General features: G+C 36.7%; 3 protein-coding genes across 29 annotated transcripts; 2 read left to right on the top strand and 1 right to left on the bottom strand.

Annotated features, from left to right (window-relative positions):
• Nucleotides 1-1,106: 1,106 nt before the first annotated feature.
• On the top strand, nt 1,107-5,116 carry LOC140783246 (uncharacterized). Of its 4 annotated transcripts, none has more exons than XM_073130050.1 (9): nt 1,107-1,234; nt 1,319-1,399; nt 1,885-1,974; nt 2,099-2,265; nt 3,202-3,271; nt 3,576-3,655; nt 3,730-3,792; nt 4,717-4,793; nt 4,895-5,116. In XM_073130050.1, exons 1-9 carry the CDS (start codon nt 1,154-1,156, stop codon nt 4,993-4,995), a joined length of 810 nt encoding a protein of 269 aa, XP_072986151.1. In that variant the 5' UTR covers nt 1,107-1,153; the 3' UTR covers nt 4,996-5,116. The 4 variants fall into 4 exon arrangements, with proteins under 4 accessions (XP_072986151.1, XP_072986154.1, XP_072986153.1 ...); XM_073130053.1 differs by having other exon boundaries at nt 4,884-5,116; XM_073130052.1 differs by lacking the exon at nt 1,885-1,974.
• A 4,079-nt stretch (nt 5,117-9,195) lies between these two features.
• LOC140783719 (uncharacterized) lies at nt 9,196-18,831 on the top strand. 6 transcript variants are annotated; one of them, XM_073130702.1, is made up of 4 exons: nt 9,204-9,445; nt 9,589-9,906; nt 10,860-13,941; nt 16,990-17,251. In XM_073130702.1, the coding sequence occupies exons 3-4, from the start codon at nt 10,933-10,935 to the stop codon at nt 17,146-17,148; spliced, it is 3,168 nt and encodes a 1,055-aa protein (XP_072986803.1). In that variant the 5' UTR covers nt 9,204-9,445; nt 9,589-9,906; nt 10,860-10,932; the 3' UTR covers nt 17,149-17,251. The 6 variants fall into 6 exon arrangements, with proteins under 6 accessions (XP_072986804.1, XP_072986807.1, XP_072986801.1 ...); XM_073130701.1 differs by having other exon boundaries at nt 9,589-9,966; XM_073130703.1 differs by lacking the exons at nt 9,589-9,906; nt 16,990-17,251 and adding an exon at nt 18,442-18,831 and having other exon boundaries at nt 9,196-9,445.
• Nucleotides 18,832-18,983: 152 nt separating this feature from the next.
• Nucleotides 18,984-27,595, bottom strand: LOC140783720 (uncharacterized). Of its 19 annotated transcripts, none has more exons than XM_073130709.1 (8): nt 27,454-27,585; nt 24,761-27,077; nt 23,590-23,849; nt 20,399-20,538; nt 20,164-20,241; nt 19,967-20,071; nt 19,484-19,671; nt 18,984-19,367 (listed from the first exon to the last, which is right to left on the bottom strand). In XM_073130709.1, exon 2 carries the CDS (start codon nt 26,992-26,994, stop codon nt 24,838-24,840), a length of 2,157 nt encoding a protein of 718 aa, XP_072986810.1. In that variant the 5' UTR covers nt 26,995-27,077; nt 27,454-27,585; the 3' UTR covers nt 18,984-19,367; nt 19,484-19,671; nt 19,967-20,071; nt 20,164-20,241; nt 20,399-20,538; nt 23,590-23,849; nt 24,761-24,837. The 19 variants fall into 19 exon arrangements, 17 of the variants coding, with proteins under 17 accessions (XP_072986810.1, XP_072986824.1, XP_072986809.1 ...); XM_073130723.1 differs by having other exon boundaries at nt 19,484-19,541; XM_073130708.1 differs by having other exon boundaries at nt 18,984-19,671; nt 24,761-27,013; nt 27,454-27,595.
• Between the last annotated feature and the right edge of the window lie 315 nt (nt 27,596-27,910).

Raw genomic sequence — 27,910 nt, 5'->3', positions numbered from 1 at the left:
TACCACCCGTCGACTAGTCGGAGAGAGGGCTAGAGCCTCCCCTTGTTCTACCGTCTAGCACGTCTCCCCTAGCTTCCCTATCGACCGACCTAGGGGCTACACAAGTTGTCGTGGTTATTGTCCCCTTCAGCTCCTCCGACAAGATCCGCACCATCGTTTCCACCACCTCTAAAACCATGTATGCCCTATAATCGGGGACAGAGCCACCACCAGTTTTGACGACACTACCACCACCTGCTCATCGCCTGCCGCCGCTTTACCTCCCGACAGTAGAGGAAGGCCCCTCAACTATTGACAATGAAGGTGGAGTCCTAGTCCTCGAGATCTGTCTTGGCGATCGAGGGTAGCTAGGGTCCAGAATCCTAGCATAGGCCACAAGGATGTGCGCCGACCAGCCAAAGGAGGATTCAGCCCTAACAAAGAGGGATCGAACTTCGACTGAGTCGGAGACATCAGCTTTGATCGGCACGGTGTGAGTTTGGGGAGGAGTTAAATAGTACAAAGTAGACAAATTCTCATTGGGTTTTACTGTAGCTAGCTGGGCTTATGGGCGATCGACTAGAAGGCTTTCAGGTCGAGCTTATGGGCGAGCTTTCAGATCGGGCTTTTTGGTCAGGCCTATGGGTAGGCTTCCAAACCGGGCCAAGCGAGCAAAGGGCGACTCATGCTGCCCATTGGTAATTCGGGCTCGAGCCGAGCTGGGCCCAAATTGGGTTCAGGCCATACTTAGCCTGATCCAAATTAGGACAAGCATGAGCAGGCTAGGCTATTTGATCAACTCTATGTATAGTGCATAACTCGTTTATTAAACGGGTTATATGGGTCGTGTCGTATTACCAATTTAATAATCAGGTCATGTTCATGTTTATTAAATTTGACTCGTTTAATAATCAGGTCATGTTAAGGTGAATCTAACCTCTGACCAGAACCCGGTTGTTCCACCCGATTGCCACCCCAAGCTAGCGTGGCAAAAGACCTTTTTTGTAATAAGTTTGAGGGCAATCTATATTGGTAAATAAAGTTTGGATTGGGGCTAGTTTGGTAAAAACCCGTGAAAACAAAGGCTTCCACCCGCTTATATCGGACCACCAAAATAGAGAGCAGAATCGAAATCCATTTATCTTTACAGATTAGCCGAAGAGGAGCGATCGAAATGGGAGGCGATCTCTACGCGTTGGACTTTGATGGCGTCCTCTGCGACAGCTGCGGCGAGAGCTCCCTCTCAGCTCTCAAGGTCTCCTCCCTCTCGCTACTTCTTCCCACTTCTTGGGAGATCTTTCTGTAACAATCTTTTCTCTCGACTGCTTGTATGAATTAGGCGGCCAAGGTCCGATGGACCTCGCTGTTCGACGGAGTAGACCCCAGAATAGAAGAGTGGATCGTCGATCAAATGCACATAGTGAGCGTTTCATCTCTATGTCGTTATGTTAAATTGGGTCAATTCATTTGGTTATTTTTGGTTCAACGACTCCATAAGGTTCATAGGCAATTGTTACACATTGAACAGAATTGCACGGTCTTGAATTGCTTATGGCTTCTAACCTGAGTGGCTTCAAATCCAGGAAGACAAATTTGGCTAAATTGTTCAGTAACTCCGCTTGTTATCTTAATAATTGTTCATATAGGATGGCATACAATTTAATCTTCATTGGGTTAACAACTATTCAATATATCCATTTCATGGATACTGATGGACTAGTGTAATACTAAATAGTGAGAACGAACAACTCAAATTGCTGTTCTTAATAGTGCTATTTCAATAAGAATGTTAGTTATTGGAATGAGGCAACATAGTTAGCTTTAATAACCTTTTATTAGCTTCAAACTTTAATTTTTTCAATTTGACCAACCAAACTTTTTCTAACTATCCCTCCGTAATGACAGGTCCGTCCAGTTGTTGAAACTGGATATGAAAATCTTTTGCTTGTTAGGTTGCTATTGGAAATTCAGATACCATCCATTCGAAAATCATCAGTAACAATTTAAATTTTTTTCTTACTACAATTTTAACTCCCTGTTTAACTCCTAAAATAATAATGAGGATATCCTTTGCATGCTAATTTGATCATTGAACAAATTCTTTGTCTGGTCTTTCAAGGTTGCAGATGGGCTTAATATCCAAGAAATACTGGAGAACTGGTCGCGACTGAAGCCTATCATTATGAGTGAGTGGGATGAAGATAGAGAGGCACTGATTCATCTTTTTGGGAGAGTAAGGGATGAATGGATGGAGAATGATCTGTCAGGCTGGATTGGTGCTAACAGGTACTTTATTCAAGTGCTTCTTTCTTGAGTTTTGAGAGGTCAAAGTTTATTTTTGGATAAACAAGTGCTCTTTGTTGATCAATTTAGATTGTCCACCTTGCAGTCCTCTTAAATTGAATGTTATATTAACTTGGTGAAAAGATCATCACATAATTATTATTCTGAAAGTCAAAACTAAATATGGGAATGCTGATAGATTTTTTTACAGTTAGATGTATTGCACCTTTATCCTTCTCGCTGCTTATTGATAGCAGATGACCAGTAAAGGTCGTCACATATATTATTTTGAAATTTGAACTTAATAGGGAAATACTGATAGATTTTTGACAATAAGATGTATTGCACCTCTATCCTGTCCTGCTTGCTGCTCCATGAATATTATATTAACTTAGTGAAAAGATCATCAGATATTTATTATTCTGAAATTCAAACTTAACAGGGGAATGCTGATAGATTTTTTATGGTTAGATGTATTGCACTTTTATCTTTCTCATTGCTTACGATAGCAGATGACCAGTAAAGGTCGTCACATTTATTATTTTGAATGGATACTTACATATAGAAACACACATAAATGCATGTGTGTAACACACACATATTTTATTAGCTTATTTATGTAAATATATATTGGCTTGGCATGTTAATAGCACATATAAAGTTTCATGACTTCTATGGTTGTTTGATTCTCTGTTTGCATTATATCATAGAATGAGTTTAATCCATTTCTGAGAACATTAACCCACCTAGTACTCTTTGTTCTTAGAGTTGGTAATGCTTCCCTTAACTGTACAGTCTATAAATGGTATGAATCGTACCATTACTAAGTTTCCTCAGTTCTAAATTTCTAATGATGGTATAGATAGTCATAGTTCAAATTATGTAGTTTCTTTAGGAAAGAAGAGTCTGGAGATGTCTGACCAGGCTATGACGTTGCAGATTCTATCCAGGTGTAGCAGATGCTTTGAAGTTCTCAAGTTCTAGTGTGTATATTGTTACTACGAAGCAGGTATACATCTTGTCCATCCTACAACTTCTCTCATGTTTCACATTTATCTACTGGATAATATACAAATCTTAGTAATTAACTAATAAATTAGCATTTGGAGAGCTATATGTACTCTCCAAGTTCAACCATATACAGTATTGCAATTTATGACGGCAGATGAGATCTTGAAAACACAATTAAAATTCAACATTGAGGACAACAATTTCCTGGATGACGTAGTGTGCACTGATTGCCTTGAATCATAGCTCTCTCATAAAGTTGATATCCATTGGTTGAAGTTGTTTACTTGTTTCTGTTTGGACAGGGCAGATTTGCTGAAGCTTTATTACGGGAGCTTGCTGGTGTTAATATTCCTTCAGAAAGGATCTATGGATTAGGAACTGGGTCAGTACATTTTTGTTTCTATTTCACCATTGTAAAGAAATATTTGGTAAAATCTTTGTTTGCTTATTTGTTAGGCCAAAAGTAGAAGTGCTTAAGAAGCTCCAGTCAATGTCACAACACAAAGACTTGACACTTCAGTAAGTTCTAAGGATTTGGAATCAATGTTCTTGATTTAGATATGATGCATGAGATCAAATATACATATAATCTCATATTCTTAATATTTTTGTGTTTTCTTCTTTCTTTCTTTCATTATTGATATTTTATGATGAGCTGATACTTGATGTTCTTCCGCTGTTCGCTTTATTTGTTGGACAATATGTATTTATGTTAGCTAGTTAATTTTATTAACTCACTAACTATTCTGAAAACTTAAGTTGTTGGAGTAATTTGTGAGTTAACATAGTACTAAAATAGGAGATCCTAAGTTTAGAATTCGCCAAAACCTATCTATCCTTTAAAATATATAATTTTCACCTATTTAACTTTATCAACTTAAGTTTTTAGAGTAATTGATTAGTACTTTGATTGTAGATTTTATTAGAAGCATGACAAAATGAACAGTGATCAAATAGCCAGTAAATCTTCGATCATCGTAATCCCTAGATAATAAAATGGAAATGTTTTTATCCTCTCATTATTGCTTTTAAGTTTCATTGAGATATGGTATTCAAGCTACTTGTATGAAGGAATCCATCTTTGGGCTGAAGAACATATGTAACTTTTTATTTTAGCTGGATCTTACTTCCCTACAAAAGACATTTACAAAGTTGATGTAGCATACAATCATGGAACTCATTCTGTATCTATGAATACTCCATCTCGGAACACTATCAAACTTATCATATAAAAACTAATGTCCGTACATTGAAAGGACACCTGAAATTAGTTTCTTATGTTAGAGCACCTTGGACAAACTTTTTTCAAGATTAAAAACATAGTTACAATGTCATGAGATAGAACTACTAGAATCAATAGGGTATTTGTATCATTGTATGTTGCTTATGTCAGATGATTGTAAAATGCATTCCTTAAAAGTTTTGTCCATATCTTGTTACCAGCTTTGTGGAGGATCGTCTCGCAACCTTGAAGAATGTAATTAAAGAACCAGCATTAGATAATTGGAACTTGTATTTGGGTAAAAAAAACAGAATTCCTCAATTTCTGCTTGTTCTTTCAATAGTAACTACAACTTTCTCCTGTTTCTCTGGAGCTGATCTTTGGGCAGATTAATTTCAGGAAGATGGGGATATAATACAGAAAAAGAGAGGGAAGAAGCAGAAAGCATACCAAGGATTCACGTCGTAGACCTCTCTGACTTCAGCAAAAAGCTGAAGTAGCTTCAACTTTTCAATACAATTCCATTCAATAATTAGTAACATAATTGTGGTTGATAATTCACACTATGATGAATCAGGAAATCAAAGCTATATATATATACTGCATACTTGTGTGTTCCCACGTATAATAGCCTTTTTTTGTCATAGTGAGTTTTTTTAATGTCCAGTTATGAATAATAGGAACGAAGAATGCAGGAGTTTTTGACTAAATTAGCCCTCTCGCAAACTTAATTTATTGAAATGGATCACATTTTTAACTTAATACTTAAATAGGTTTATTTTACTGTAGTTGTTAATAAAATATTGAATTTATTATCATTTTACTTTTAAATATAAACATTGGAAAAAAAATTATATATAAAACTTCATGGTCTTATTTTTTTAAAATATTAAATTATTCAGCGTCTTATATTTAGAAAATGTTAAACAATTTAACATTTTATCCGCAAAAGCTAGGAGTAGGCTCGGTGAGAACGTTTTGGTAAGAGCTATTATCTTTTTTGGAGGAGCTATTTTTTTTATTTCCTATGATTTTTAGTGCAGGTAATTATCAAACCATTCTAATTTATAAATTTTTTACATATTTTCACAACGATGTATATCATAAATATAATAAATAATCAAGCATAAAGTTATAACACCATAATATTTTTATATTAATTTTTTTCTGAAATTTGATTAAATTTTGAGTCGAATCAATACATTAAACTTTTTTTCATCTTCATAGTGACATTATATGTCAAAAAATAAAATATTAGTTAGAAATTTAATAAAAATATTTTATAAGACCAGCGTTTCAAGATAATTTTGTTTGATTAACTACAGTAAAACACATATATTTTGGTATTAAAGATATGATTTGTTTGGGCAAATAAAATTTAGTCAAAAACTCAGATTATACTCAGATTATAGAGTACAAAAAACTATTTGGAGTTAAAGCCTTTAAAAATAAATTAGAAAAAAAAAAAGGTCGAGTGTTTGATAGCTTCGCCGTCTTTATGGAATTCTGTGGTACTTTCCAGCGACTGGAGTGCTTTAGTTGTACGATTATTGTCTGCGTGAGAGAGAGATAGAGAAGCATGTGTAGTTATGATGCATCAAGCTCTCCCAATTATTGTCAGTGTTGGTAGATGTGCCAATGTTGACATCTTACTGTACTAACCCCATGTAGATGAATGTCTTCTGACATTGGCTTGGGATGACACATGGCACTCTGCTACATGTTTACTTCATAACCGCCACATCACATCACTATAGTCTCACATTGTAATTTTTTTTTTATATAAATCATGCTTTATCTTTAATAATTTTGTAACTCAACTTTTAAAAATTATAGACAATTTAAGTATTTATAAATTATTTTATATATTATAATAGAATATTTTTTGTTAGTACGGTTTAAATTAATAAAGAAGTTATAGATAATTTAAGTATTTATAAATTATTCTATATATTATAACAGAATATATCTTGTTTGTACCGTTTAAATTAACAAAGGGGGTTAAATAGAAATTATAAGAAAAAAGTAGTTATCAGATTACAAAACCCTAAAGATGGAGTATGAATTATAAAATAAATAAAATATAGGCTGTGATTTATATTAAAAAAATTTAAAAGAAAAGGAGACAGATCAATTATTCAAGTGTGGACATCAAATCATAGAGTTCTATTTTTTTTTTTGTAGATTTATAAATTGCCTCTTTAGTTATCCTTATAAAATCAAACTATATCTATAAAAAAAAAAGATATATATTACCATTAAACATGACTTTTCAATCCAAATTTTGAAGATTGTTGAAACTTTTTTCAAACATGATTATAAATAAGTTGAGTTATGTTATGATAGTAAGATATAAATTAAGATTTAAGACTTGTTGAAATTGCATTTTGTTTAAAATTTGAAGAATAGAATAGTATGAGTAAATTTGCAGCACATAAGTTGCATTAAAATTCAATCCCTTTTATATTTTTATCTTAACCTTAAAAGAAGCTCAAGACTACAAGGGTTAAATTGCTTCTATGGTTAATTTAGCTCAATTATACTGTAAATGTCCATTAAGAAAACTAATTATAAAGTGTTTTTGATACATTTTCCTAACTTGTAACATTACCAATATCAAACTCAATTATATAGATCCAATTAACTTTGAATCTCCAACAACAAGAGAGGGTCTCAATGGCACATGTAAAAGAGAACACCAAAGTCCTACTATAATACTTGTGTTGGTCCTAATGTGTGAACTCCAATGCTCATTTTTTAACAGAACCCTAGAAAAAGAAGACCAAGTTACAATAATATAAACCTCACATGGAAGGGTAGCCAAAAGAAGCTGATTACTTAATCACAATAAAGCTTTATTAAGGCCAAGCTCTTGTCCCATATTAATTAACCCAGTTATTATACCTAATAAACAAGGTTCTAAATCTCATATATAAATTTGATTTGATCCTTTATCTCCATTAGATTTGGGTTCCTAACATTCACTACTTTAGTATCTGAGACAAAGTTGACATCTTGTTAGTTGTCACCCCATACCCAGATGAAGGTTGTCTCTCAAGAGTGAGAAATCACCAATAATAGATCATTTTTTTTTCTTCTTCCTTCCATCTTTGCAGAAAGGCTGTCTCTGTGTCCTTTTGTTTATTAATTTTGCCAGCAAGCATGGTCTTTAAACAACAAAACAATAGCCATTAAATATCTTATCCCTTGCTCTAAGTCCCATAACTATATTTCATTAATTTTTTGCCAGCAAAGATTGCTATATATCCTTAGGAACACCCTAGGAAATTTCTAGGGCATTATTTCCAGTGCATTGGGCCAACAGTTGACTGCTCAGGGAAATCCAGCATGCAACCCACAAGTGTTGTTTTGTTTTGTTTTTGTATTATGGATGTTGGGATTATTCATTGCTAATTATGATAATGTTAATGATAACAATTGCCCACTAACACTAGTTGCTTTCCACTAATGAGGAGCGAGAAATTTAAAGAATTTTTTTTAGTTCATTCTCTTACATGGGACGCATTTTTAGGGCGAGTTTAATTTCAATTTAACCAATTGATTAACAACCATTTTTTCTTACCTTGTTTTCTAATCTTAGGAAAGGCATCATCCACTGTTCTCCATGCACCTCTTACAAGAGACATGAATAGGGTAAGATTCTGTTAGCATCTAGCTAAATTTGAAGAAAAAGAAAAGGATTTCCATGTGGGTGAGTTATGTTCTCCAAGTTGTGGATTAATTGCCTCATCAAAAGAGAGTTGCAGTATCTTTTCTCATGCTTGTGGAGATTTGTCCTGATTGAAAAGGACAACTATTTCTCTTCTCCCTCTGTCCAAATGACAAAGATCACTTCCTCTAGGCTTGAATTCTACAAAGCTGTTACTCTCAGACACTACCATAACCCACATTTCAAAGGAAACCACATGCAATTGCACAAGGACAACATCTCAAATTGTCTGTCTTTAAAGAACAAACCCACTGAGTAGATATGGTGCAAGGATCTGTGCATCTTAAAGTCAACTTTGGTGGTCCAAAGAGGGGGTGTCACTTTCCACACTAGGCTGCAACACAGTCTGTCCCACTTCTCATGGTTTCTTCTCCCTTAACAGATTAAGATGTGATATTGATCAAGGATAAATATATTGCAGTTGTGAAGGCTTTTGCTGAACTTGATTCAGAACAAAAGCAAAATGATCATCCCCCTAGGGTGACATCTCAAATATATCTTCTGAAAAAATGGTAATTAAGATGTACAACTCCATTCATTCAATTCATATGTACCAAAGAAAATATGGATATCCAAGTATTAATTGGAGAAATATGACATTTAAGAGATCAAAGTACAGCCATATGTACTTTGTTCTTCCAAAACTGAGAAAGCAAATTGGAGGCAATGCAGGAGCAGTACCAAATTATGGTCCATCTTGTACAACCCCCAGTTTATTCTTTAAATTCTTCAGAGAATAAAAAGTTTTTTTTTTTTTGTTCTTTTCTTTCAGGTGGAAAAAAAAATCTCACTATCTTTCTTTGTCAGTTATAACTATTTGATATCCAAACTGAAGAAAAATAACCAATCCTTGGAAGTCACTCTTTGGTTTTCCCAGTGGTAAGCAAAGTAAAGGTATGCTTCCTTTATTCACCCTCCAGCTTTTCTCACTATTTTTTATATAGAGGAAGGAGGGGAGAGAGAGAGAGGGGAGTCAATTAGCAAAATTCGGGTGAAATTAGGTAAAGGTTAGTGATCTTGTGATCTTATCTCATCTCACAGACTCCATAGATTCTTATTATACTTCCCCTTTGGCCCCCATGGGTATATTACCACACAGCTAATAGTTTATTATTGTATTCCTATTTGGAGAGAGAGAGAGAGAGAGAGAGAGAGAGAGGAAGAGGTGACCCCTTTGGATTGGTGGCTTTGGAAGAACAATGGAGTCTTGGGAGAAGAATGTAAGCCTCTCTTGATTGTCATCAGTCAAATCTTTTATTTCCTTGTCTGTATGAGCCTGATCTTATCTAAATCGCTTAGAAATCTATCTTTCTCCCATCAAAATCGCTTTTTTATGTGTTACCCCTTCTGATGTGCATCGCAGGGACAAGAACCCTAAACAGAATCTATAGTTCTTAGTTTTGGTCTTGAGTTTCGTTGCTTTCACTGTTGAATTCGGGAATTGGGTTTTCATTTTTGTTGTTATGTGGTTCGTATTGGTCAGATCTGAGGAAAGAAAATCTGTGATTGCTTCTGTATTGTGGTGCAAATCTATGAGCTTTTCTCAAGGACTTAAGAGATTCTGCTTCCTTTTATGAGTTTAAAATCGAAGACTGAGATCGCATCTGTGCATATGAGAAGTCCAGATCTAGACTCTGGGAGAGTGGGTTTACTCATCTCAAGGAAGAAGTAGCCTTTGCAGGTTGTTTTGAATCTGAAACGTTTGATTCTTCTTTTATATCGAACGCCGAGATTTATGGAGGTATATCAGATAATGTGTTTTGACTGTTTTCCATTGTTTTCTTCTGGATACCCCTATTTTTGTTTGAATTTCTTGTTGATTTTTGGGTCTCTATTACTTTCCACCGTCAAAACTTTATTATTTACCTTCTCTGGATAGTTTAGCCATTTCTTGCTGTTTCTAACATTACATGGAGCCCGTGCAAATTTCCCACATCATTTTTGTTTTGATTGCATGAGTCATCATTTATTTTGTTTTACGTCTGGACTGAGTATTATTTGCATCTTAAACGTAGTATATTTCCCTTGTTTCGTAAAACTTCAAATTGTCCTCATCATGTTAGGAACTGCCTCTTTTTTTTTTTCGGTGTATATCCTTTCACAAGTTTCCATTAGTTTTTTCATTACTTTAGTATCTTGCCGAGATTAGACAGTTTGCTTCCTTTTGTTGAACACATCTACTTTCTTTCTTTGAAAAATGTGAACATATAATTTGCATTTCGATGCCTTCATTTGTGAAGATTGAAGATGTGTGTCATCTCCTGGCCTGGATGTTAAGTAGCAGCTTTTTTCTCCATGAAAGTGTAGTATTTACCAACCATGTCGAGTTAGTGATGTACCGAGTTATAAATGTATCTCTTTTAAGATTTTTATATTTAGTGTATCATTTGTGCATTTTGTATTTGTTTAGTCATTTGTGGGTCTACTGTGAGATATCTCACACTTATCATGAAGTAGGTGTAACAACCACCATTATTCTCATTCTGAGGCTTTAGGCATGTACTCCTGTAGGCACTGATTGGCTGAATGATCAGCCAATGTCCTTGTCTCAAAAAAAGTTGTTTAGCAAATGAAGTTTTGGAAGATGAGAATCTCAATTCTTGAATGCCTTAACCTTTTTCTTTCTTTCACCAGAGAGTCTTCATGGTGTAGAATGAATTGAATCCAAAACAATTCTGAGAGCTGGATAATTTATGAAGATGGATAGATGGAGCTTCAACAAGAAAGCTCCAATCTTGGGGCATTATCCACCATAACTTCAAGGAATCTTTCATCTTCTTCCTCAGCATTTGTCTCAGCAAGTCAGTCTCCTTTCTTCTCTCCAAGATCACCACCTACACATGCATCTGATGCAGTCCGAACTGATGCAGCAAACTCCTCCACTGGCGTTGTCCTTAGAATTGATCATCTTGTTTCCCGCACTCTGACAAAGCAATCTGAATCTTCATCTCATAGCAAGTTTCTTTCATCTGATGTTTCTCCTGCTCCGAGTTTTTGCACTTCCAGTAATTTTGGAACCCCAGGCACCATTCACAACAACTATGGTCCGCTTTCCTCCTTTAATGATACTCGTGATGGCAGTTTGTCAAATAAAAGTCAAGGAGCTAGTAATCATTACTTGGCTCGCAGAGAAAAGCAAAAGAGATCAGGGAAAAGCCTGGGGAAGTTTACTCAGCCTACGGTTTCAGTTTCTTCCGCAAATAGGTTTAGGAGCTGTGATGTGTACATAGGATTTCATGGCCGGAAGCCTTCTTTGCTTAGATTTGCTAATTGGCTTCGTGCAGAGTTGGAAATCCAGGGAATCAGTTGTTTTGCATCTGACAGAGCCCGATGTAGGAATTCTCGCAGCCATGATGCAGTTGAGAGAATAATGAATGCCTCTACTTATGGAGTTGTGATCATCACAAAAAAGTCATTTGGAAATCCTTACAGCATAGAAGAGCTCAGAGATTTCTTAGGAAAGAAAAATCTGATTCCTATTTACTTTGACTTGAGTGCCAGTGATTGTCTTGCAAGAGATGTAATCGAGAGAAGGGGAGAACTATGGGAAAAGCATGGTGGTGAGTTATGGATGTTGTATGGTGGATTAGAGAGGGAGTGGAGAGAAGCAGTCGACGGGCTTCCACGGGTATTAGATTGGCAGTTAGAGGCAAATGATGGTAATTGGAGGGACTGCATACTGCAAGCTGTAGTTCTTTTAGCTACAAGATTGGGAAGAAGGAGTGTGGTTGACAGGGTAAATAGATGGAGGGAAAGGGTGGAGAAGGAGGAATTTCCTTTTCCTCGGAATGAAGTGTTTGTTGGACGGAAAAAAGAACTCTCAGAATTGGAGCTTATTTTGTTTGGTGATGTCAATGGAGATGGAGAAAGAGAATATTTTGAACTCAAGACCAGACATAGGCGAAAAAGTTTGTTGATTGGACGGTCTGAGAGCTATCCTGTAGAAGAAAATACAATGGAGAAACAGTTGGAGAATGGCAGCAAAGGAAAGGAGCCAGTTCTGTGGAAAGAGTCTGAGAAGGAAATTGAGATGCAGAGGGTGGGTAGTCCGCTTAGGCAATGCCGCCCTTTAAGAGCCAAGGGGGGAAGGTATTACAGGAAGAAAAGATCAGAAAAGATTCTGTATGGCAAGGGCATTGCATGTGTGTCTGGGGACTCGGGAATTGGCAAGACGGAGTTGGTCTTGGAATATGCATGCAGATTCTCACAAAGATACAAGATGGTTCTATGGGTTGGAGGGGAAAGTAGATACATACGACAAAATTATTTGGCTCTAAGAACTTCTCTAGAAGTTGATCTGGGCATTGAAAACCATTGTCATGAAGAAGGAAGGATCAAATGTTTTGAAGAGCTGGAAGAAGAAGCCATCGGAAGAGTAAGGAAAGAACTGATGCGAGACATCCCGTTCTTAGTAATCATTGATAATTTAGAAAATGAGAAGGACTGGTGGGATCGAAAAGTTATAACAGATCTTCTTCCTCACTTTGGTGGAGAAACCCACTTCATAATAACCACACGTCTTCCACGAGTAATGAACTTGGAGCCCATGAAGCTTTCGTATCTATCGGGTGTGGAGGCATTATCTTTGATGAAGGGAGGTGTAAAAGATTACCCATTGGTGGAAATTGAAGCTCTAAGGGTTATTGAAGAGAAACTTGGAAGGCTTACACTAGGTCTTGGTATTATAGGTGCTATCCTTTCAGAACTTCCTATAACTCCAAGTAGACTACTTGACACTTTGAACAGAATGCCTTTGAGAGAATTGGCATGGGCTGATAGAGAAGTTACTACTTTGAAGCGGCATGCTGTCCTTGTTCAGCTTTTAGATGTCTGCCTCTCAATATTTGATCATGCTGATGGGCCAAGAAGTTTGGCTACTAGGATGGTCCAGGTAAGCGGTTGGTTCGCTCCATCTGCTGTTCCAGTTCATCTTTTGGCTATGGCTGCACATAAGGTCCCAGAAAAGCATGAGGGTGCTCCAATGTGGAAGAAGTGCTGGCATGTATTGACATGCAGCTTCACAGTTTCTCAAATGAAGAGGTCTGAAGCTGAGGCATCTTCCATGTTGATGAGATTTGGGATTGCAAGGTGTAGCACCAAGCCTGATTGCCTGCACTTTCATGAACTTATTAAGCTATATGCTCGTAAACGAGGAGCTTTGGGAGTCCCTCAAGCAATGGTTCAAGCAGTTTATCTCAGAGGCTCTATTTCTCAATATTCTGAACATTTGTGGGCAGCTTGCTTTTTGGTCTTTGAATTTGGTTCTGATCCTGCTGTGGTGGAACCAAGACCATCTGAGTTGATGTTCTTTATAAAACGTATTGTTCTACCGCTTGCCATTAACACATTCATCACCTTCTCCCGGTGTAATGCAGCATTAGAACTTTTACGCCTTTCTACAGATGCACTGGAACACTCTGCAGAATCCTTAATTTCTCGATCTGAAAAATGGATTGATAAGTCATTTTGCTGTAATAAACCAGATCAATCACGTGGACAAAGGACATATCTTTGGCAGGAACTGGCCCTTTTGAGAGCAACTGTTTTGGAAACAAGGGCAAAGCTAATGCTTAGGGGAGGGCAATATGACAGAGCAGATGACCTCGTAAGAAAAGCTATATTTCTCAGGACTTCCATATGTGGCGAGCATCATCCAGACACAATATCTGCTCGAGAAACACTAAGTAAACTTACAAGGCTTCTCACAAATGTCCAAGTTAGTTGATTTATGTAGCTTCTTCACAGTTTACTCTATATTCTTTTATGTGGTTTTACCTAAGAATCACAGAAATATCGTATCGCCAAATAACAAGGAAAGTCTCCAGAAAGTTCTTTTAGCTTTCCCCTTTTGTACTCTACTTTTTTATCCTCTTACACTAATTACTGTTCTAGAAATCATAGTCCTTTTCTTTTCTTGGTTGAATGTATCACAGCTTTCAAATTTCAACACTGTGAGCTGCTCTTTTAGATGACACTTTTGAATCTGTATTATCTAGCAAAATCATCATTGTTGAGTTCCCTATATATCTTCCAGCCTTTAGGGTGATTGTCACAGGAAAACTTCTAGAACTGTAAATGGTAGGTTGGCTTGTCCATTTAGTGTTAAATATATCAGTTGATAATCTTATCGTTTGAACCTTATGCCTATATCTGTTAGTTTACGCACTGACAGGGACTTTCTCAGTTGTATCTTGTGATATCTTTGTTGAACATTTCGTGCTGGGGCTTATAATGCTGCTTGCTGGGGTTTGCTGGGGTTTACTATATGGCTGTCTAACAATTTTAGAGTATTTATTTTACGGTTGACTTTACAAGAAATGGAGTGGATGTGCATATTTTCTTACTACTTTCAGTGTTTATATTGTTGTACTTTTGTCAGACATTTGGCTGTGGAGTCTGTCTCTCTGATCTGCATTAGATCTCTACCCGACAAGCTGGTTTTATTTTCGTGTCATGAATGGCCAAATTCTCTTTTGATGATTTGCTGGTTTTTTATTAGATTATCAAAAATTTTGAGTCAATTTTTAACACTTTTATAGATTCATGGTGTTATTATGAGAGCAACTTAGAGCAAACCGAATGGCCAACTTTGCTTGCAACTCTCAAACTAAAAGTAGTTTCAGGAACAATGTCGACAAATTGACCAGCTTAGGAGGGTTCAATATTACATCTTTGGGTTCATTAGACTACGAAGTATGAAGTATCTCGCCCTCCAATTTGCCCCTCCTGACTTGTCACCTCCAGCATCTACTTAACACCTCTTCTCTATACCCAAAGATGTGCCACTCAGCAGGGTACTATGGAGGCTGCTAATTGGTATGAACTACAAGCCTATTAGCCCATAAAGCAGCCATCATGGAGTACATGAACATGACTCTGTGATAACTTGTGAAGCAGTAGCAGTCAACAGCAATAATAATTGCATTAGAGAAGGGGAAGTCCATAATTTAGTAGAACAATGGGGTGCTGAAGTTGCAAGAGGACAGTGGTGGAAGGAGCAGAGACGAGGGTTGGGAGTAAATAGAGTTGGATAAGATGATGATGGAAATAGGTTGTCAATACAGGAGAAAGAGGAAAAAAGGAGTATCTCTGGGTTCTGGGAAAGTGGCAATTGAATCAACTTCAGCTTCGATGTTTAAATTAGGAGAGGGTGTCCTCTTGTCCTGAAAGAGGAACGGTAATAAAGGTTTTTTTTATGCCATAAGATCAATTCAACATAGGGTAAGATCCAAAATTTCCTACATAACTAGTAAGGTGATTTATGAGGCATTACTATGAATCTGGCTCTTTTGACAAAAATTATGATATAGAGATGGACTAGACTTCCCTCATCTATGAGAATTGATGGTAATGGTATACATAGGTATTTTGTTGATTAGGTGAATTTAAGAAGTATGACTAAAGAGCAAGGATGATTGTGTTATAGGCACAGCATGGCACGTACCGTGGTACGTGCCGATTATGCCGCAAGAGGAAGAGAAAAAGATGGGGAGATTACTCATCTTCACCCTTTCATGCTCACCATTGACCTTGCTTTCATCGTCACCGCTCGCCTCCGTCCTCATTGCCCCCGAGCTCCAATTGCTGCTGGCACCCATCTGGTGCCCTAGCACAAAGAGGAAGAAATGGTGAGTGGATCAGGTCGTGTCAAATAATAACTTAAGTTGCGGATCCGTGTGAACGACTCAAGCTCCGGGGGCGGCGAAGATGGGGACGACGAGTTCGGTAGCAAGCAGCAACGACGAAGATGAAGTCAACGGCAAGCAACGAAGCTGCTAGGAGGGGTGTTGTGCAGCACCCATCCTGCCACGTGCCGCTATGCTGTTGACACGGTAAGTGCCGACTAACACGACCATCATTGCCAAAGACTAAATAAGTCTAATTGCAAACATAAATGATTATAGCTCAATCTAAATCCATCATATATATATATATATTAGTAAAAGTCATATAATAGGGAATTATTAAAGTATAGAAAGAATGCCAAAAATAATTTACTATATTAATTTACTATATTGACAAAATGTAACATATTTAGGAATGATTATATAGTGATTTTATAATTCTATATGGTTAGCTTAGTTTCTAAATCTACAGATAGCTACGTAGAACTGCATATTAGTTTGCCTATTATTCATTGTAGCTTAATTTCTCAGCAAGACAGCAACCACAGTGCTTTCCACTTTTTTACATCTTATCAGAGTTATTAGTTCCCAATACATCTATTGTTGAACTCTGTTGAGATAGAACGTTTCAGTAAGATTGGAGATAATCCTACCATTTCAATGATGGGTGGTCAATTCAATGTTCCCATCAGATGCAATTTACATATCCTATATTCATAGAGACAATTTGGTGACTCATGGTTGATTTCCACTGATAGGAGTGGGTACCCAATTTTACCAATAGTGTTCAACCTCTGCTTTATTATACGCATTATAGTAAAATTATTATCATTTGTTATTTACTTAATGGTTTCCTGTATGTAATGCATTTGTCAAGGAGGTGGATGAATATTATGTATGCATTTGATGGCCCTTAACATTTGCAATTTTATTTAGTCAACACCTATAGAAATCTTATTTCCTCTTTCAGTTATTCTTCTATGGCTATCGAGAATTGCTTATTCTTCAACATATTTCTTGCAATAGCTTTTCATGCTAACATCATGTGATGAATGCTAGTAATTTCATTATCTGTTATAATGGCCTTCTTCATGGATGCCTTGAAGGGTCTGTGACCAATATTTACTTGCCATTGGCAGTTCCATCCTCACAACGAGCATGAGACGCCACAGCTAGCTATGCTGATGACACGAAGCCAAACTTGGCCCAGTGTCATAGCAAGAAGACAGAGGAAGGTAAATAAAGGAGAAAGAGAAAGAGAGAGAAAGGGAGGGTTGCAGGGGAGGGTAGAGCGATAGGAGATAGGTTGCTCACCAGTTAGAGGCGCTATGGCTTTGCAAACTGTAGTTAAATCAGAAGAAATCATTTATATCAACATCTGGAATGTGGATTTTGTGAGAACGAGATAGCTAGCTGCATTGAGTTTCTCTCTCTTTCTTTTATGCATTAAGTTGTTGGAACTCTCTAATCCTAGTTAAAGTTCAGTTTATCATTTAAATTTTGAGTGCTTAATCTGAAATGGATGAAACAAGTTTTTATGGTAGCACCTTATAGTCTGTGTATTTATTTGCTGAAATGTAGTCCATCTTTAGAAAACTTTTAGTTGGAAAAGATGATTGATTTATCTTTGGCTGGTGTTGACAACATATTGCTAAGGAAGCCTCTGCCATTCTAGTAGTCTTGCTTATCATTATTGAAACAGAAAGGTAGTACCAACAACAAATAAATGTTTGCGCAGACTGTTCTTTGCTATCTTTTCTGCAAAATTATCTCTCAACTAGAATTTCTGCCATTGAAATGTCCATCTTTTTGAAATAAGTCAAGATAAGTGCAAATCTGGGTTTCATGAGATTGAGATGCCTAACTATCATTATCTTAGTGATTCTTTCATCATTTTCTTCGAACAGAAACATATAGGTTTACATTAAGGTTAGAAATTTGCACTTCTTATTTAACACTCAGAAGCTAGATCCAGAGATCACTCTATTGTTTGAAAAGAATTAAGTAGCCATTTCAACTGTGCCAATCTTCAACTTCGTTCATTCATATTTTGTTAAACAATAAGTGCAGTGCAACAGTTTTTGCTGCTCACTGAAATATGATGATGTATCAGCTGTTCCATATTATTTTTCTGTACGACTTTTATTTCTTCGTTCATGTCAAGTCTTGTCTATTATTTCAGAGTTCCTTCTTTTCTGCAAGTTTTTTCTCTTTATATATATATTGAAAGCTGATCCCCTTTTGTCATTTATGGCCTGTAATTTGGGAAGTTGCCATCATTTTGGTATTACAGCAGATCATTCTACAGGTTAGTTTGCTAGAAATCTAGGCAAGATGCTAAATCATGAGAGCCAGTAAGTGCAGAAGGAAGTACTTTGCCTGGTGTATAGTTTCACATATTAAGTCTACATTGTATGATGACTTGCAGATGTTTTGTATGGTCAGCTGTGGAGACTTCAATTACTACGTTCTTGAGAGCAGAAACTTGGTGTAGAAGAACAAAGTTCTGTAACAATCATAGATGGTTCATTAATATTTGTGTTTTATATAACTTGGAAGATTTAACCATGTCTAAATCTTCAATTTATCAGGTGTTTTGGGGCTGTTTTGGTTCATTGTATCTGGAAATGCTGCATCTACAGATACATCAGAGCTATACAACCATTGTTTTCTTTTCTTTCGGATTAAGAAGAGAGCTGCTAGGCAGAAGTTATTACATTTGATGGGAAAATCATCCCCCCAGAAATGTCAAACAAGAGGATCACTAAGAAATCAGGTGGCACATGAATTTGCACACCCAAAACTTCAACCAATCCCCAATTGGCAGAGCAGTCGGTTGCTCTATTTCTTTCTTTGTAAGTATGGTATGACATTGGTCAGTGAATAATATGCTGAAGCCTAAAGGCAGTCCATCTCCATGATGATATTCCTCTCAAAATCTCGAGGGATGATCTCCGAATAGATCGAGTTTTTGACCAAAATACTGCTACATAAAAAATTATTTCTCAAAGTAACAGCATTGTTTAAACTATATCAAAAACTATCCAATAAAAAAATCGTTATTCTAAGACAACTATTTATATATAAATTGCTGCTAGAACAGTGATCTAAATTTGCTTTCCCAGACAGCATAGAAAATAACGATTTTGCAGCATATTGGTATAATGATAAATCCACTGAGAATCACTATCTCAGATAGTGATCTTTCATGTGGCAAAGTTATAGTAATTTTTGGAAATAGTTTGTAGTACTTTCCTAATTATTTTCCTCTGTAGAAGTAATTTGGTATAAAAATAAACTTGCTCCCAAGCAGATAAATGGGCCGTAAGTCCTCAGCATAATTCCATCACATAGCTCATCAAGTAGTTATCGCAGACTGGAGTTTACTTTCTATAAGATCCAAATTTCTTTGGCAACAATAATTTGCTTTCCGCATCGATCATGACATATCTTGATCAATGGCCGCAGGCTGTACATAGTTCGGACTTACTTTTATGAGAAGGCCAACTGCAATTCTCTAGAGATTCATGCCACCAGGATAACAAAGTAGTGTCAGTATTAGCTTTCTATCCTCTACCAAAATAACAAAAGCAACAAAATCCAGTTGTCAGCCGTTCCCTCGGGAAATATTACCAGATGCAGGCCTAGAAACTGCTTGCAGAAAGTACTTGATGTGCAAAGAACTCATATCCTGCAGAAAAACACCATAAGTTTGAGGTTACAATACTTGATATAAATAAGAAGCCAGTCATCTCTCCCATAAAATTTCCAAACATCCGCGAGGAAGTTCAGAGGATGCTCCTTGGTTGCATGAGCCAAAACTGCAATAACCAAATAGGTTGTCACTTGTCAGCTAGTTGGGTCACTATAAAATGCAAGGAAGACCATGTCTTAGCTAAATTTTACCTTGTTCGGCATTTCAGCACTATCTCGTAACTCATAGAGAGTTCACATATTTAAATTAGTAGTAGAAAGATTTTAATCTGTCTGGAAGCTTTCACTTATTGCTAGCAAAATGTTTCTATGATGATAACTCTTGCTTTCCTAAAAGGTGATCCTTCAGGACTATATCTTATAGGAATCTATTAATATTAATGATTCCAGACATTTTCTCACCATTAAGTAGAGCTTCAAAATTCACTTCTCAGTGAGCCACGACTGTTTAAGGTTGTGGAGGAGTGAGTCATCCTTTGCATCTTTTCTTTGTCAAGATCTCCAAATCTGCACAAAAAATAATTTATTGGAATATTGAAAATAAAAATAGACATTTAAAATTACAACTTAAAGAGAGTAGAGCTCAGAGTACTGTGTACAATTCAGCAATTTACAATCCCAAGAGATTGAAGCACGACGCTGCTTCAAATATCGGCAGCAAAAAAATTGGCATCTTCCTTTTTAGAGTTGAACAGATGTACCGGCAAGAACAAGTTGAGCAGAAGTGTTAATATTGTTCCAGCAAATAAAGAAATACTGAGTTCTGGAGAAAAGAAAAGGAAAAGCACAAGTGTAACAAAAAGGAAAAATGTCTACATGGTTAAAGTTTATAACCTGTCTTCTCGGGCAAGGATGAATGAGAAGCTCCAAAGTAGATGAAAAGATCCAGAGCGGGTAGCTCCATCCAATATAAAGCTCTCAGCATAATCTTTAGCTCATTCTTTCAAATCTTTTCTGGTCTTGGAGAGGCCTTGCTACCAAACATAAAACACAATCAGAACAAAGGATAAGGTACTCATTATTACGATAGAAACTGTTATATGAATATGCAAGAAAATCTTTTCTCACAGAATTTAAGAGAAGTTATCACATTATCAAATCAAATGATATCAAACTAGAAAAACCTAAGGCAGTCTGCATGGTAGAATCAAGGATGTCTACATAGTCGATGCATGGTGGATTTCCTCCTACTTGAAGGACTTCCACACAACATATTTTCTCCTCAAGGCATCAAAAAGGTTTGGTTGCTTAGTGAGACATCTTTAACACCCCATGTTGTAAGAAAGATTAATTGTTGCGTATATAGAACATCAGAAAGCATGCATACATATTTACCACTTGAAAAGTGAAGTTGCGAAAGTCCAATGTGTACCTATGGACCACTAAAATGTTCAGAATTCATACACAATAATTCAAAATCAAGGAAATGTATGTATATATATATATATACACACACCTTGTCAAACCTCTGAAAAAAATGCATATAAACAGCCCTGTGTTTGAAAGACAGCATCCACATGAAAAGCATACAAATTTTCACTTTTGCAAGTTCAAAGAAGCAATAAGCATTTCTTCGGGTGTTTTCCCACAACAAAGAAAAAGAGAGAACATATAACTGTAAGACATCAAAGAAAATGATTCTGTTATAGCAAGCTAAAAGCATTGGCAAGGAATATTGATAAGATTAGTCTATACAACAGTGTAACACTGTTGAAATCAAGGTCTGAACATTTCATTGTTCATATAAAGTTATAAACAAAAGATGTTGTAAGTCCATTTTCAATATATATCAAATTCTTCCATATGATCTGCCTAGGCAATGAGAGAAGATGAAGAGATGGACCATTTTCATGTAATGTTTATGTTACAGACCATATCTGGACTGATCCGAACATAAGAAAATTATGAAAATTTAGGTGATGGTAGCCTCACGAGAAAGAGTTCTAATGGCTCTGGTTTCACGTCAATCTGATGTCTTGATGAAAAGATATAATTAAATTAGTGGAGTAAGATCAGAACGGGGCAAAATGGTAAATTTCGATCGTCGGAAGGTGGCGGACGGCCAAGGGCGGTGGTGGACGGCTGTATAGTAGGGTGGTTGTTAGAGGTGATGGTGGCTATGAGTTGGAGGTAGAATTTGAGTTTCTAACTTAGATATACTCCTAGAAAAATAAAGACGATCTAACGACTATAATAAAAACAATAAATGTGAAAATAAGAAAAACTAAACTCAATTAATTCTTAATACTTAGATGCTTGGATGAATAAAGCTTAGCTCCTCTATATATAGAGGTCGGGTACAATGAGTCCTACTCGGACTTAGCCCTAAAGACTTATACGACTCGAACTAGGACTTACCTTAGAGACTTACATGACTTAATTGAACTTGCTTTATAGGCTTACATGACTTAATTGAACTTGTTTTAGTGGCTTACATGACTTAACTAGGCTTGCCTTAAAGGTTTATATTAAAGATAAACATGATTTAGCTAAATCAGCCTTTCTTATTCTTCTCGAAATATTTTTTCAACTATGCCACGATGGAGTCCTAATCTGGAAAAATCTTGAATACAAAAGTTGTAGATCAGGATGTCTTCAATCTTCTCCAAGTGGTCTCATAATATTCAGTCAACTGATGAATATCTGCAAAATATATTCTTGAAACTGCGTAAAAGTTAATGAACTTGGCTAAATAAATAAATTCTAACTAAACTACATAAACAGAATAAGTAAAATAACTAGACTCGATCCATCGAGCCCAATGTTCCTATGATGTGATCCGATCTGACCCAGATCGCATCATTTTATCAGTCACTTCTTCATATAGACTCAACATGAAACAAAGGATGGAGCGTCACCACAAAGAAAGAACCTTGAAAAGAAACTCCCAAGTAGGGTTGTCAAAAAAGCCCATGAGCTCGTGAGGCTCGTGGGCTCAAAGGTATAATCGAGCCGAGCTAAGCTAGCACTGGCTTGCTCAATCTCAACTCAATACTTTAGCAGACTAGTAGTAGTATATATATATATATATATATATATATATGTATGTATTATATGTTCACATGAATACATGAATTATTAGAATTTTTAAGTTAATTATTTATTTGTATCACCATATGTTTCTATGAGCTAATTTTACCTTCTATGATTTATATTTTTTAATTGTTTGGCTTTCAAAAAAAAAATTTTAATCAATATCAGCCTTCAGCCCATTAAACCTATTAAGCCTAGATAAGCCCATCAAGTTGTTAAGCCAAGCTCGAGCCTTGTCGAGCTAAAGATTAGCCAAGCCAAGCCGAGCTAAAAATTTCTGCAATCGAGCCAAGCCAAGCTGAGTCGCTCGCCCAAGCTTGTCTCATTTACACCTCTACTCCCAAGACAATCAGTAAGGTATACTAGAGATGGATTGACACCAAGTAGCACAAGGTAATCACTCAGTTAGAACTCGTAAGAGGGGAGGGGGCAAAGGTAACGATTCCTCTACATTCTTCATTTAAATATCTAAGGAACAATTGAAAATATAGTAGGGTATTTCAAGAGTAATGGTGCCCCCATCATCCTCTGCTAATACATGAGAAAAAAATTAAGAGGTAGTGGATGATGAGACATGATTTAGTTGCCTTTAAGAAGATATTAATATATATGCACTTCCCTAGACTAATTGATTTACAAGGGAAAGGAGGTGCTAGTTTGCCATAAAATACTTCTAAACAAGTTTCTAATATATAAGAAATAACGACACTAAAATTGATATGTTACCACTAGCTGCTAGGATGGCTCGTACATATATAATTACTTAATTTATTCCAGTTTGAAATTTTGGCCTAAACTGAAAACATTACATGTGCATATTTTACGCACTTCAGGGTTGACAGCAGTGCTGATGTTCACTTGATTATATGATTTCTCCCTAAGCTAGATGCTGTACTTTTTCCCTTTGCATTTACTTTCAAGAAAGAAAGCATATCATGCATCTAAGAGGAAATTATGAAACAGAACATCCCAAGGAAAAGCTAGAAGAGAACCTGCATGCAAACTCCAACTACTTGAGTTGTACAAAACTTATACCCAGGGAACAATTATAAGACTGCTAAAAGAACTTCAGACTCTGCCACAGGAGTTGTACAAAATCCTGCACATATGCGTGCCAAAAAAAAAGAGAATTTTAATATGGCAGCTACAGCACGCCGAAACTTGTTAATAATGACTTTAGATAGTAGATGGCAGTGTCATGAGCTTGTATTCTCTCTATAAGAGAAAGATACTAAACACTTTCCTATTTCATCTGCAAAGATCAGAAAAGACGAAGAACATATCAATTACCACTAACAACTCACTGGCATAGTAAAGAAAAGATGCTGAACACTGCATACTCCAAACATTATCTTATGATGAACCAGAATAGTGCTTATCAAGAGTTACCAGTTCTGTACCAGCTGCAATAAGGTATTAAAAAGAAAGAAGGTAAAGAAATTGAAATGAACTTCTTGATAAATATAAGATAACAGAACCTATTGTAACCTAATTCTTGGGCGATCAGCTGAAAACTATGTGTTATGTTCTAGCATGTCTCACTAAAATAAGAAACCAAAGGCCATCAGCCATCTAGTTTGGTGTCAGGCATGCAAATGTGCTTTAGAGCAGGCCATTTCTTTTTCGACGAATCTAGATATTCTTATGAACTACAAGCAGCCCAAGCAATATCAAGATCAGAAGAATAAAAAATGCCATGTCATAGGAGGACAAATCAAAAGATCTTAAACATCCATGAATGTCAAACAAACTCTATGTGCAACAGAGACTGTGCTGCCTCTTTATCACTTGAGAAAGAAAAAATTTCAAAATTGCTGATCCTAACGTTGTGGCCTTGATCACATACCATGCCTTTCTTAGAATAAACTCTGCAGGTACAGTGGCTAATAGTAGAAAAAAGTCAGAAAAAGTATAAGTTGTTGGAACAATGGGAACAGTCCAATGTTAAAAGAGATCCGTGAACTTTCTATGGCATTCTATCTATATAATATAAGTAATTTATACTTGTTTTCCTTTTGAACTTTTCCAATGAGACATGTGAGAAAGTATAATTGTTTTTTCATGTAAGTTCTGTGGAAAGAGAAGCAGCATAGCATATCATACTAATCTGCAGTATCTGAGATAGTATTAGCTATATAATACTATGATGGACTTCGAACATACCATGAGTAAATCAGGTTGAAAAAATTTGAGCAAGTATTGTTATGTGTAGTCATAATGTATCATTCTTCTGCTGTCACCTACCCTGCACTGCACTCAATCCCTAGGGACAAATAAGTAAGTGTATCAGGTAGAATTCCCTGCTTCAGCATTATATTATACATTTCATATGCTTTATCCCAGTCACCCATTTTCCGATATCCAGTAATGATAGAAGTATAAGTAACTGCATTAGGTGCAAGCCCCATTTTTATCATCTCATCAATCAGTGAGACTGCCATATCCATAAGAAGTAACTTGCTATATCCATCAATTAGACAGGTAAAGGTAGTAACATCTGGCAGTAAACCACATTGCACCATTTTGTTAAACAACTCCACAGCTTTCTTCATATCTCCACACCTGCAATATCCAGAAATTATCGAAGTATACACAACTCTATCAGGTACTAAACCCTTTCCAATCATCTCCTCAAATAAATTTGAAGCTTCAGGCAGCCTCCCGTTCTTGCAAAAACCATTGATAAGACTCGTGTATGTGAAGATGTTGGGCATTATAGCTTCCCTTGACATTCTTGAAAATAATCTGCAAGCTTCCTCAAGATCAGATATTTTAGCAAAAGCATCAATAAGCATAGTGTAGACAACTACATCTGAGACAAACCCTCTTTTTGTCATTGTTCCAAAAACCTCCCATGCCCTTCCCAACTTCTGCTTTTTGCATATTGCGTCGATGATTACCTTATACATAAACATGTTCGGAATGATTCCCCAGTCAAACATTTCATTCAAAAAACTGAAGCCTTCTTGCACTAGTCCTTTCTTGCAGAACCCATCAATGATCACAGTGCAGGTAACAATACTGGGAACCACGCCATCACTAAGCATGAGGTTGAAGTGCTGCAAAGCTTCATTCAAGCATCCCATTCTACAATAACCATATATGATGCTTGTATAGCTAAAAGCATCAGGAGTCAAATCCCTTTGAATCATCTCCTGCCAGAGTTTACAAGCACCATCTATGTCCCCATGACGGCAGTATCCATCAATAAGAATGCTATAGGCGACTAAATCATGCTCATAACCTTGGTCACTCAGCTCATGGAACAAATTCAATGCAGTGTCTATCTCCCCTCTCATGCACAAACCATGCAAGAGTGAGCTATAACTAACAATTGTCGGCATTATTCCACTGTTCACCATTGTGACAAGCAGATTATAGCCTTTCAAGACATCCCCTTTCTTGCAGAACCCATCAATCAAAATGCTATAGCTGTGCACATCCGGTGTCAATCCACAAGTATTCATTTCCTCGAAAACCATTAAAGCCTTCGGCAACTCACCTTCACGGCAAAAACCAAGAATGACAGCATTGAAACAGTAATTATTGTACTCCAGGCCTCTACACCTCAAATCCTGAAGAAACTTCCATGCAGATTCTGTATTCCCGGCACCACAAAGCCCACGGATATATGCATGATAAGTCACGGAATTAGGTTTCATCCCATTCTCTTCCATTTCCCTGAGGATACTATTTGCGTCATCTACACAAAAAACGCCGCCTTTGCTATACAAATCTATCAAAATTGTGTAGGTATAGATATTAGGCAATGGGCCAGAAGCTTTCATCTCATGAAACAAAATCTTAGCAAGCCCCACCTCATTATGCTCAACCAAATATTTGAGCAATAAATTACACAAGGGAGCACCAATTTGCAATCCGATCCGCTTAGCTTCCAAATAGGATTCTACTGCAGAATCAAGCATCAGTGACTCTGACAGAACCTGGATGACACCTCCATAGGCTCGTAAAAAGCTAAGGCCACCACCGGAGAGCTGCACCAACATAGCAAGCAGCTTAAACAAACAAAAGCCCACATTCTTGTTGTAATCAATGAGACATTTAAGCAACCACCTGGCCTCACGATGCATTCCGGCTGATGAAAAGATTCCAATGAGCATTGCGAAGGACTCCAAGGAGTGAGAGAAGCCATATCTGTTTACCGACTCAGAAAATTCAAGTCCTCTTATGGCACTCCAATTTAGAGTATGAACTACAGAAGCAACCAGTGGGAAGAGGGTTGGGCTTCTACCAGTACAAGAAGCTTCTATTTGGATATTAGGATTCGAATCTGATAGTTGCTCATCCAATAACTGCAAGGAGGAAGCATAGGACGAGAAAAGTCTCTTTCTTCCAAGGACAGAACGACAAAGTAGCCTAAGTTCCACCTGAAGCATAGAAGAGGGCCCTGTAACCCTGTGATTCAAACTGCCTCAGAGATGCACCGGCACACATTAATAATAGCCCAAAGAGCTCATCTCTGAAATAATTATATGTGATATATAATATATACTAATATAGTAATATAAAATTTAGCATAGCAGTAAACTAATAAATTGCTAAAAACTTAAGCAATTTAGCATAGCAGTAGTCTGCATTCTACAGTGATGCACCGTTGCTAATCTAATATTATTACAGTTATTGTGCAGTGTGTGTAGAGAGAGGTGGAGGTGGCGACAGTAGGTTTGCAGAGGAGAGGGAGTGGGAGAGAGAGGAAATGGAGGCGGTGGCCGTGGAAGTGAGTGAGAGAGAGAAGAGAGAGAGAGAGAGAGAGAGAGAGAGAGAGAGAAGAAGAAGAAGATGGGAGCGAGAGAGGGAGGAAGCGAGAATGCGAGTGGGAGTGAGAGAGAGCGTACCCGCTGCCGAGTCGCCAATCGCCACCGCCATCAAAGCCTGCCGCCGCTTGCCACCGCGGTGTAGGATTGGAGGAGAGGGTTGGAGAGGTTGAAGACGAAGCTGGATCGATTAGGGATTTGAGTTTCTTCTAGGGAAAGTTTCAAATAACACCCTATATTTTCACCGATTGACATCCGTCTATGTTCTTTCTTAATTTTTCATATCTAAACCCAACGAATTCTAAAATGCAACATATGGACCAATGAGTATTCATTTTAGAATACTTTTATGCAATTTCTAAAATATCTAAATTATTTTATCAAAAAAAAATCTAAATTACTCTTTGAATGGGATAGGATTGAATGATTAGATCCAGAAAATTGTTTTTGATTTAGTGGGATGGGGGTCAATTTTCAAAGGTATATGAATAATTTAATTAATAGAATTACATAAACCATAGACTAGATTAATGGTAGT

The sequence above is a fragment of the Typha latifolia genome, chromosome 3, assembly GCF_019914945.1.
Source record: "Typha latifolia isolate L0001 chromosome 3, TyphaL0001v2, whole genome shotgun sequence".
NCBI classification, from domain to species: domain Eukaryota; kingdom Viridiplantae; phylum Streptophyta; class Magnoliopsida; order Poales; family Typhaceae; genus Typha; species Typha latifolia.
This window is presented reverse-complemented; position numbering and strand designations above follow the sequence as displayed.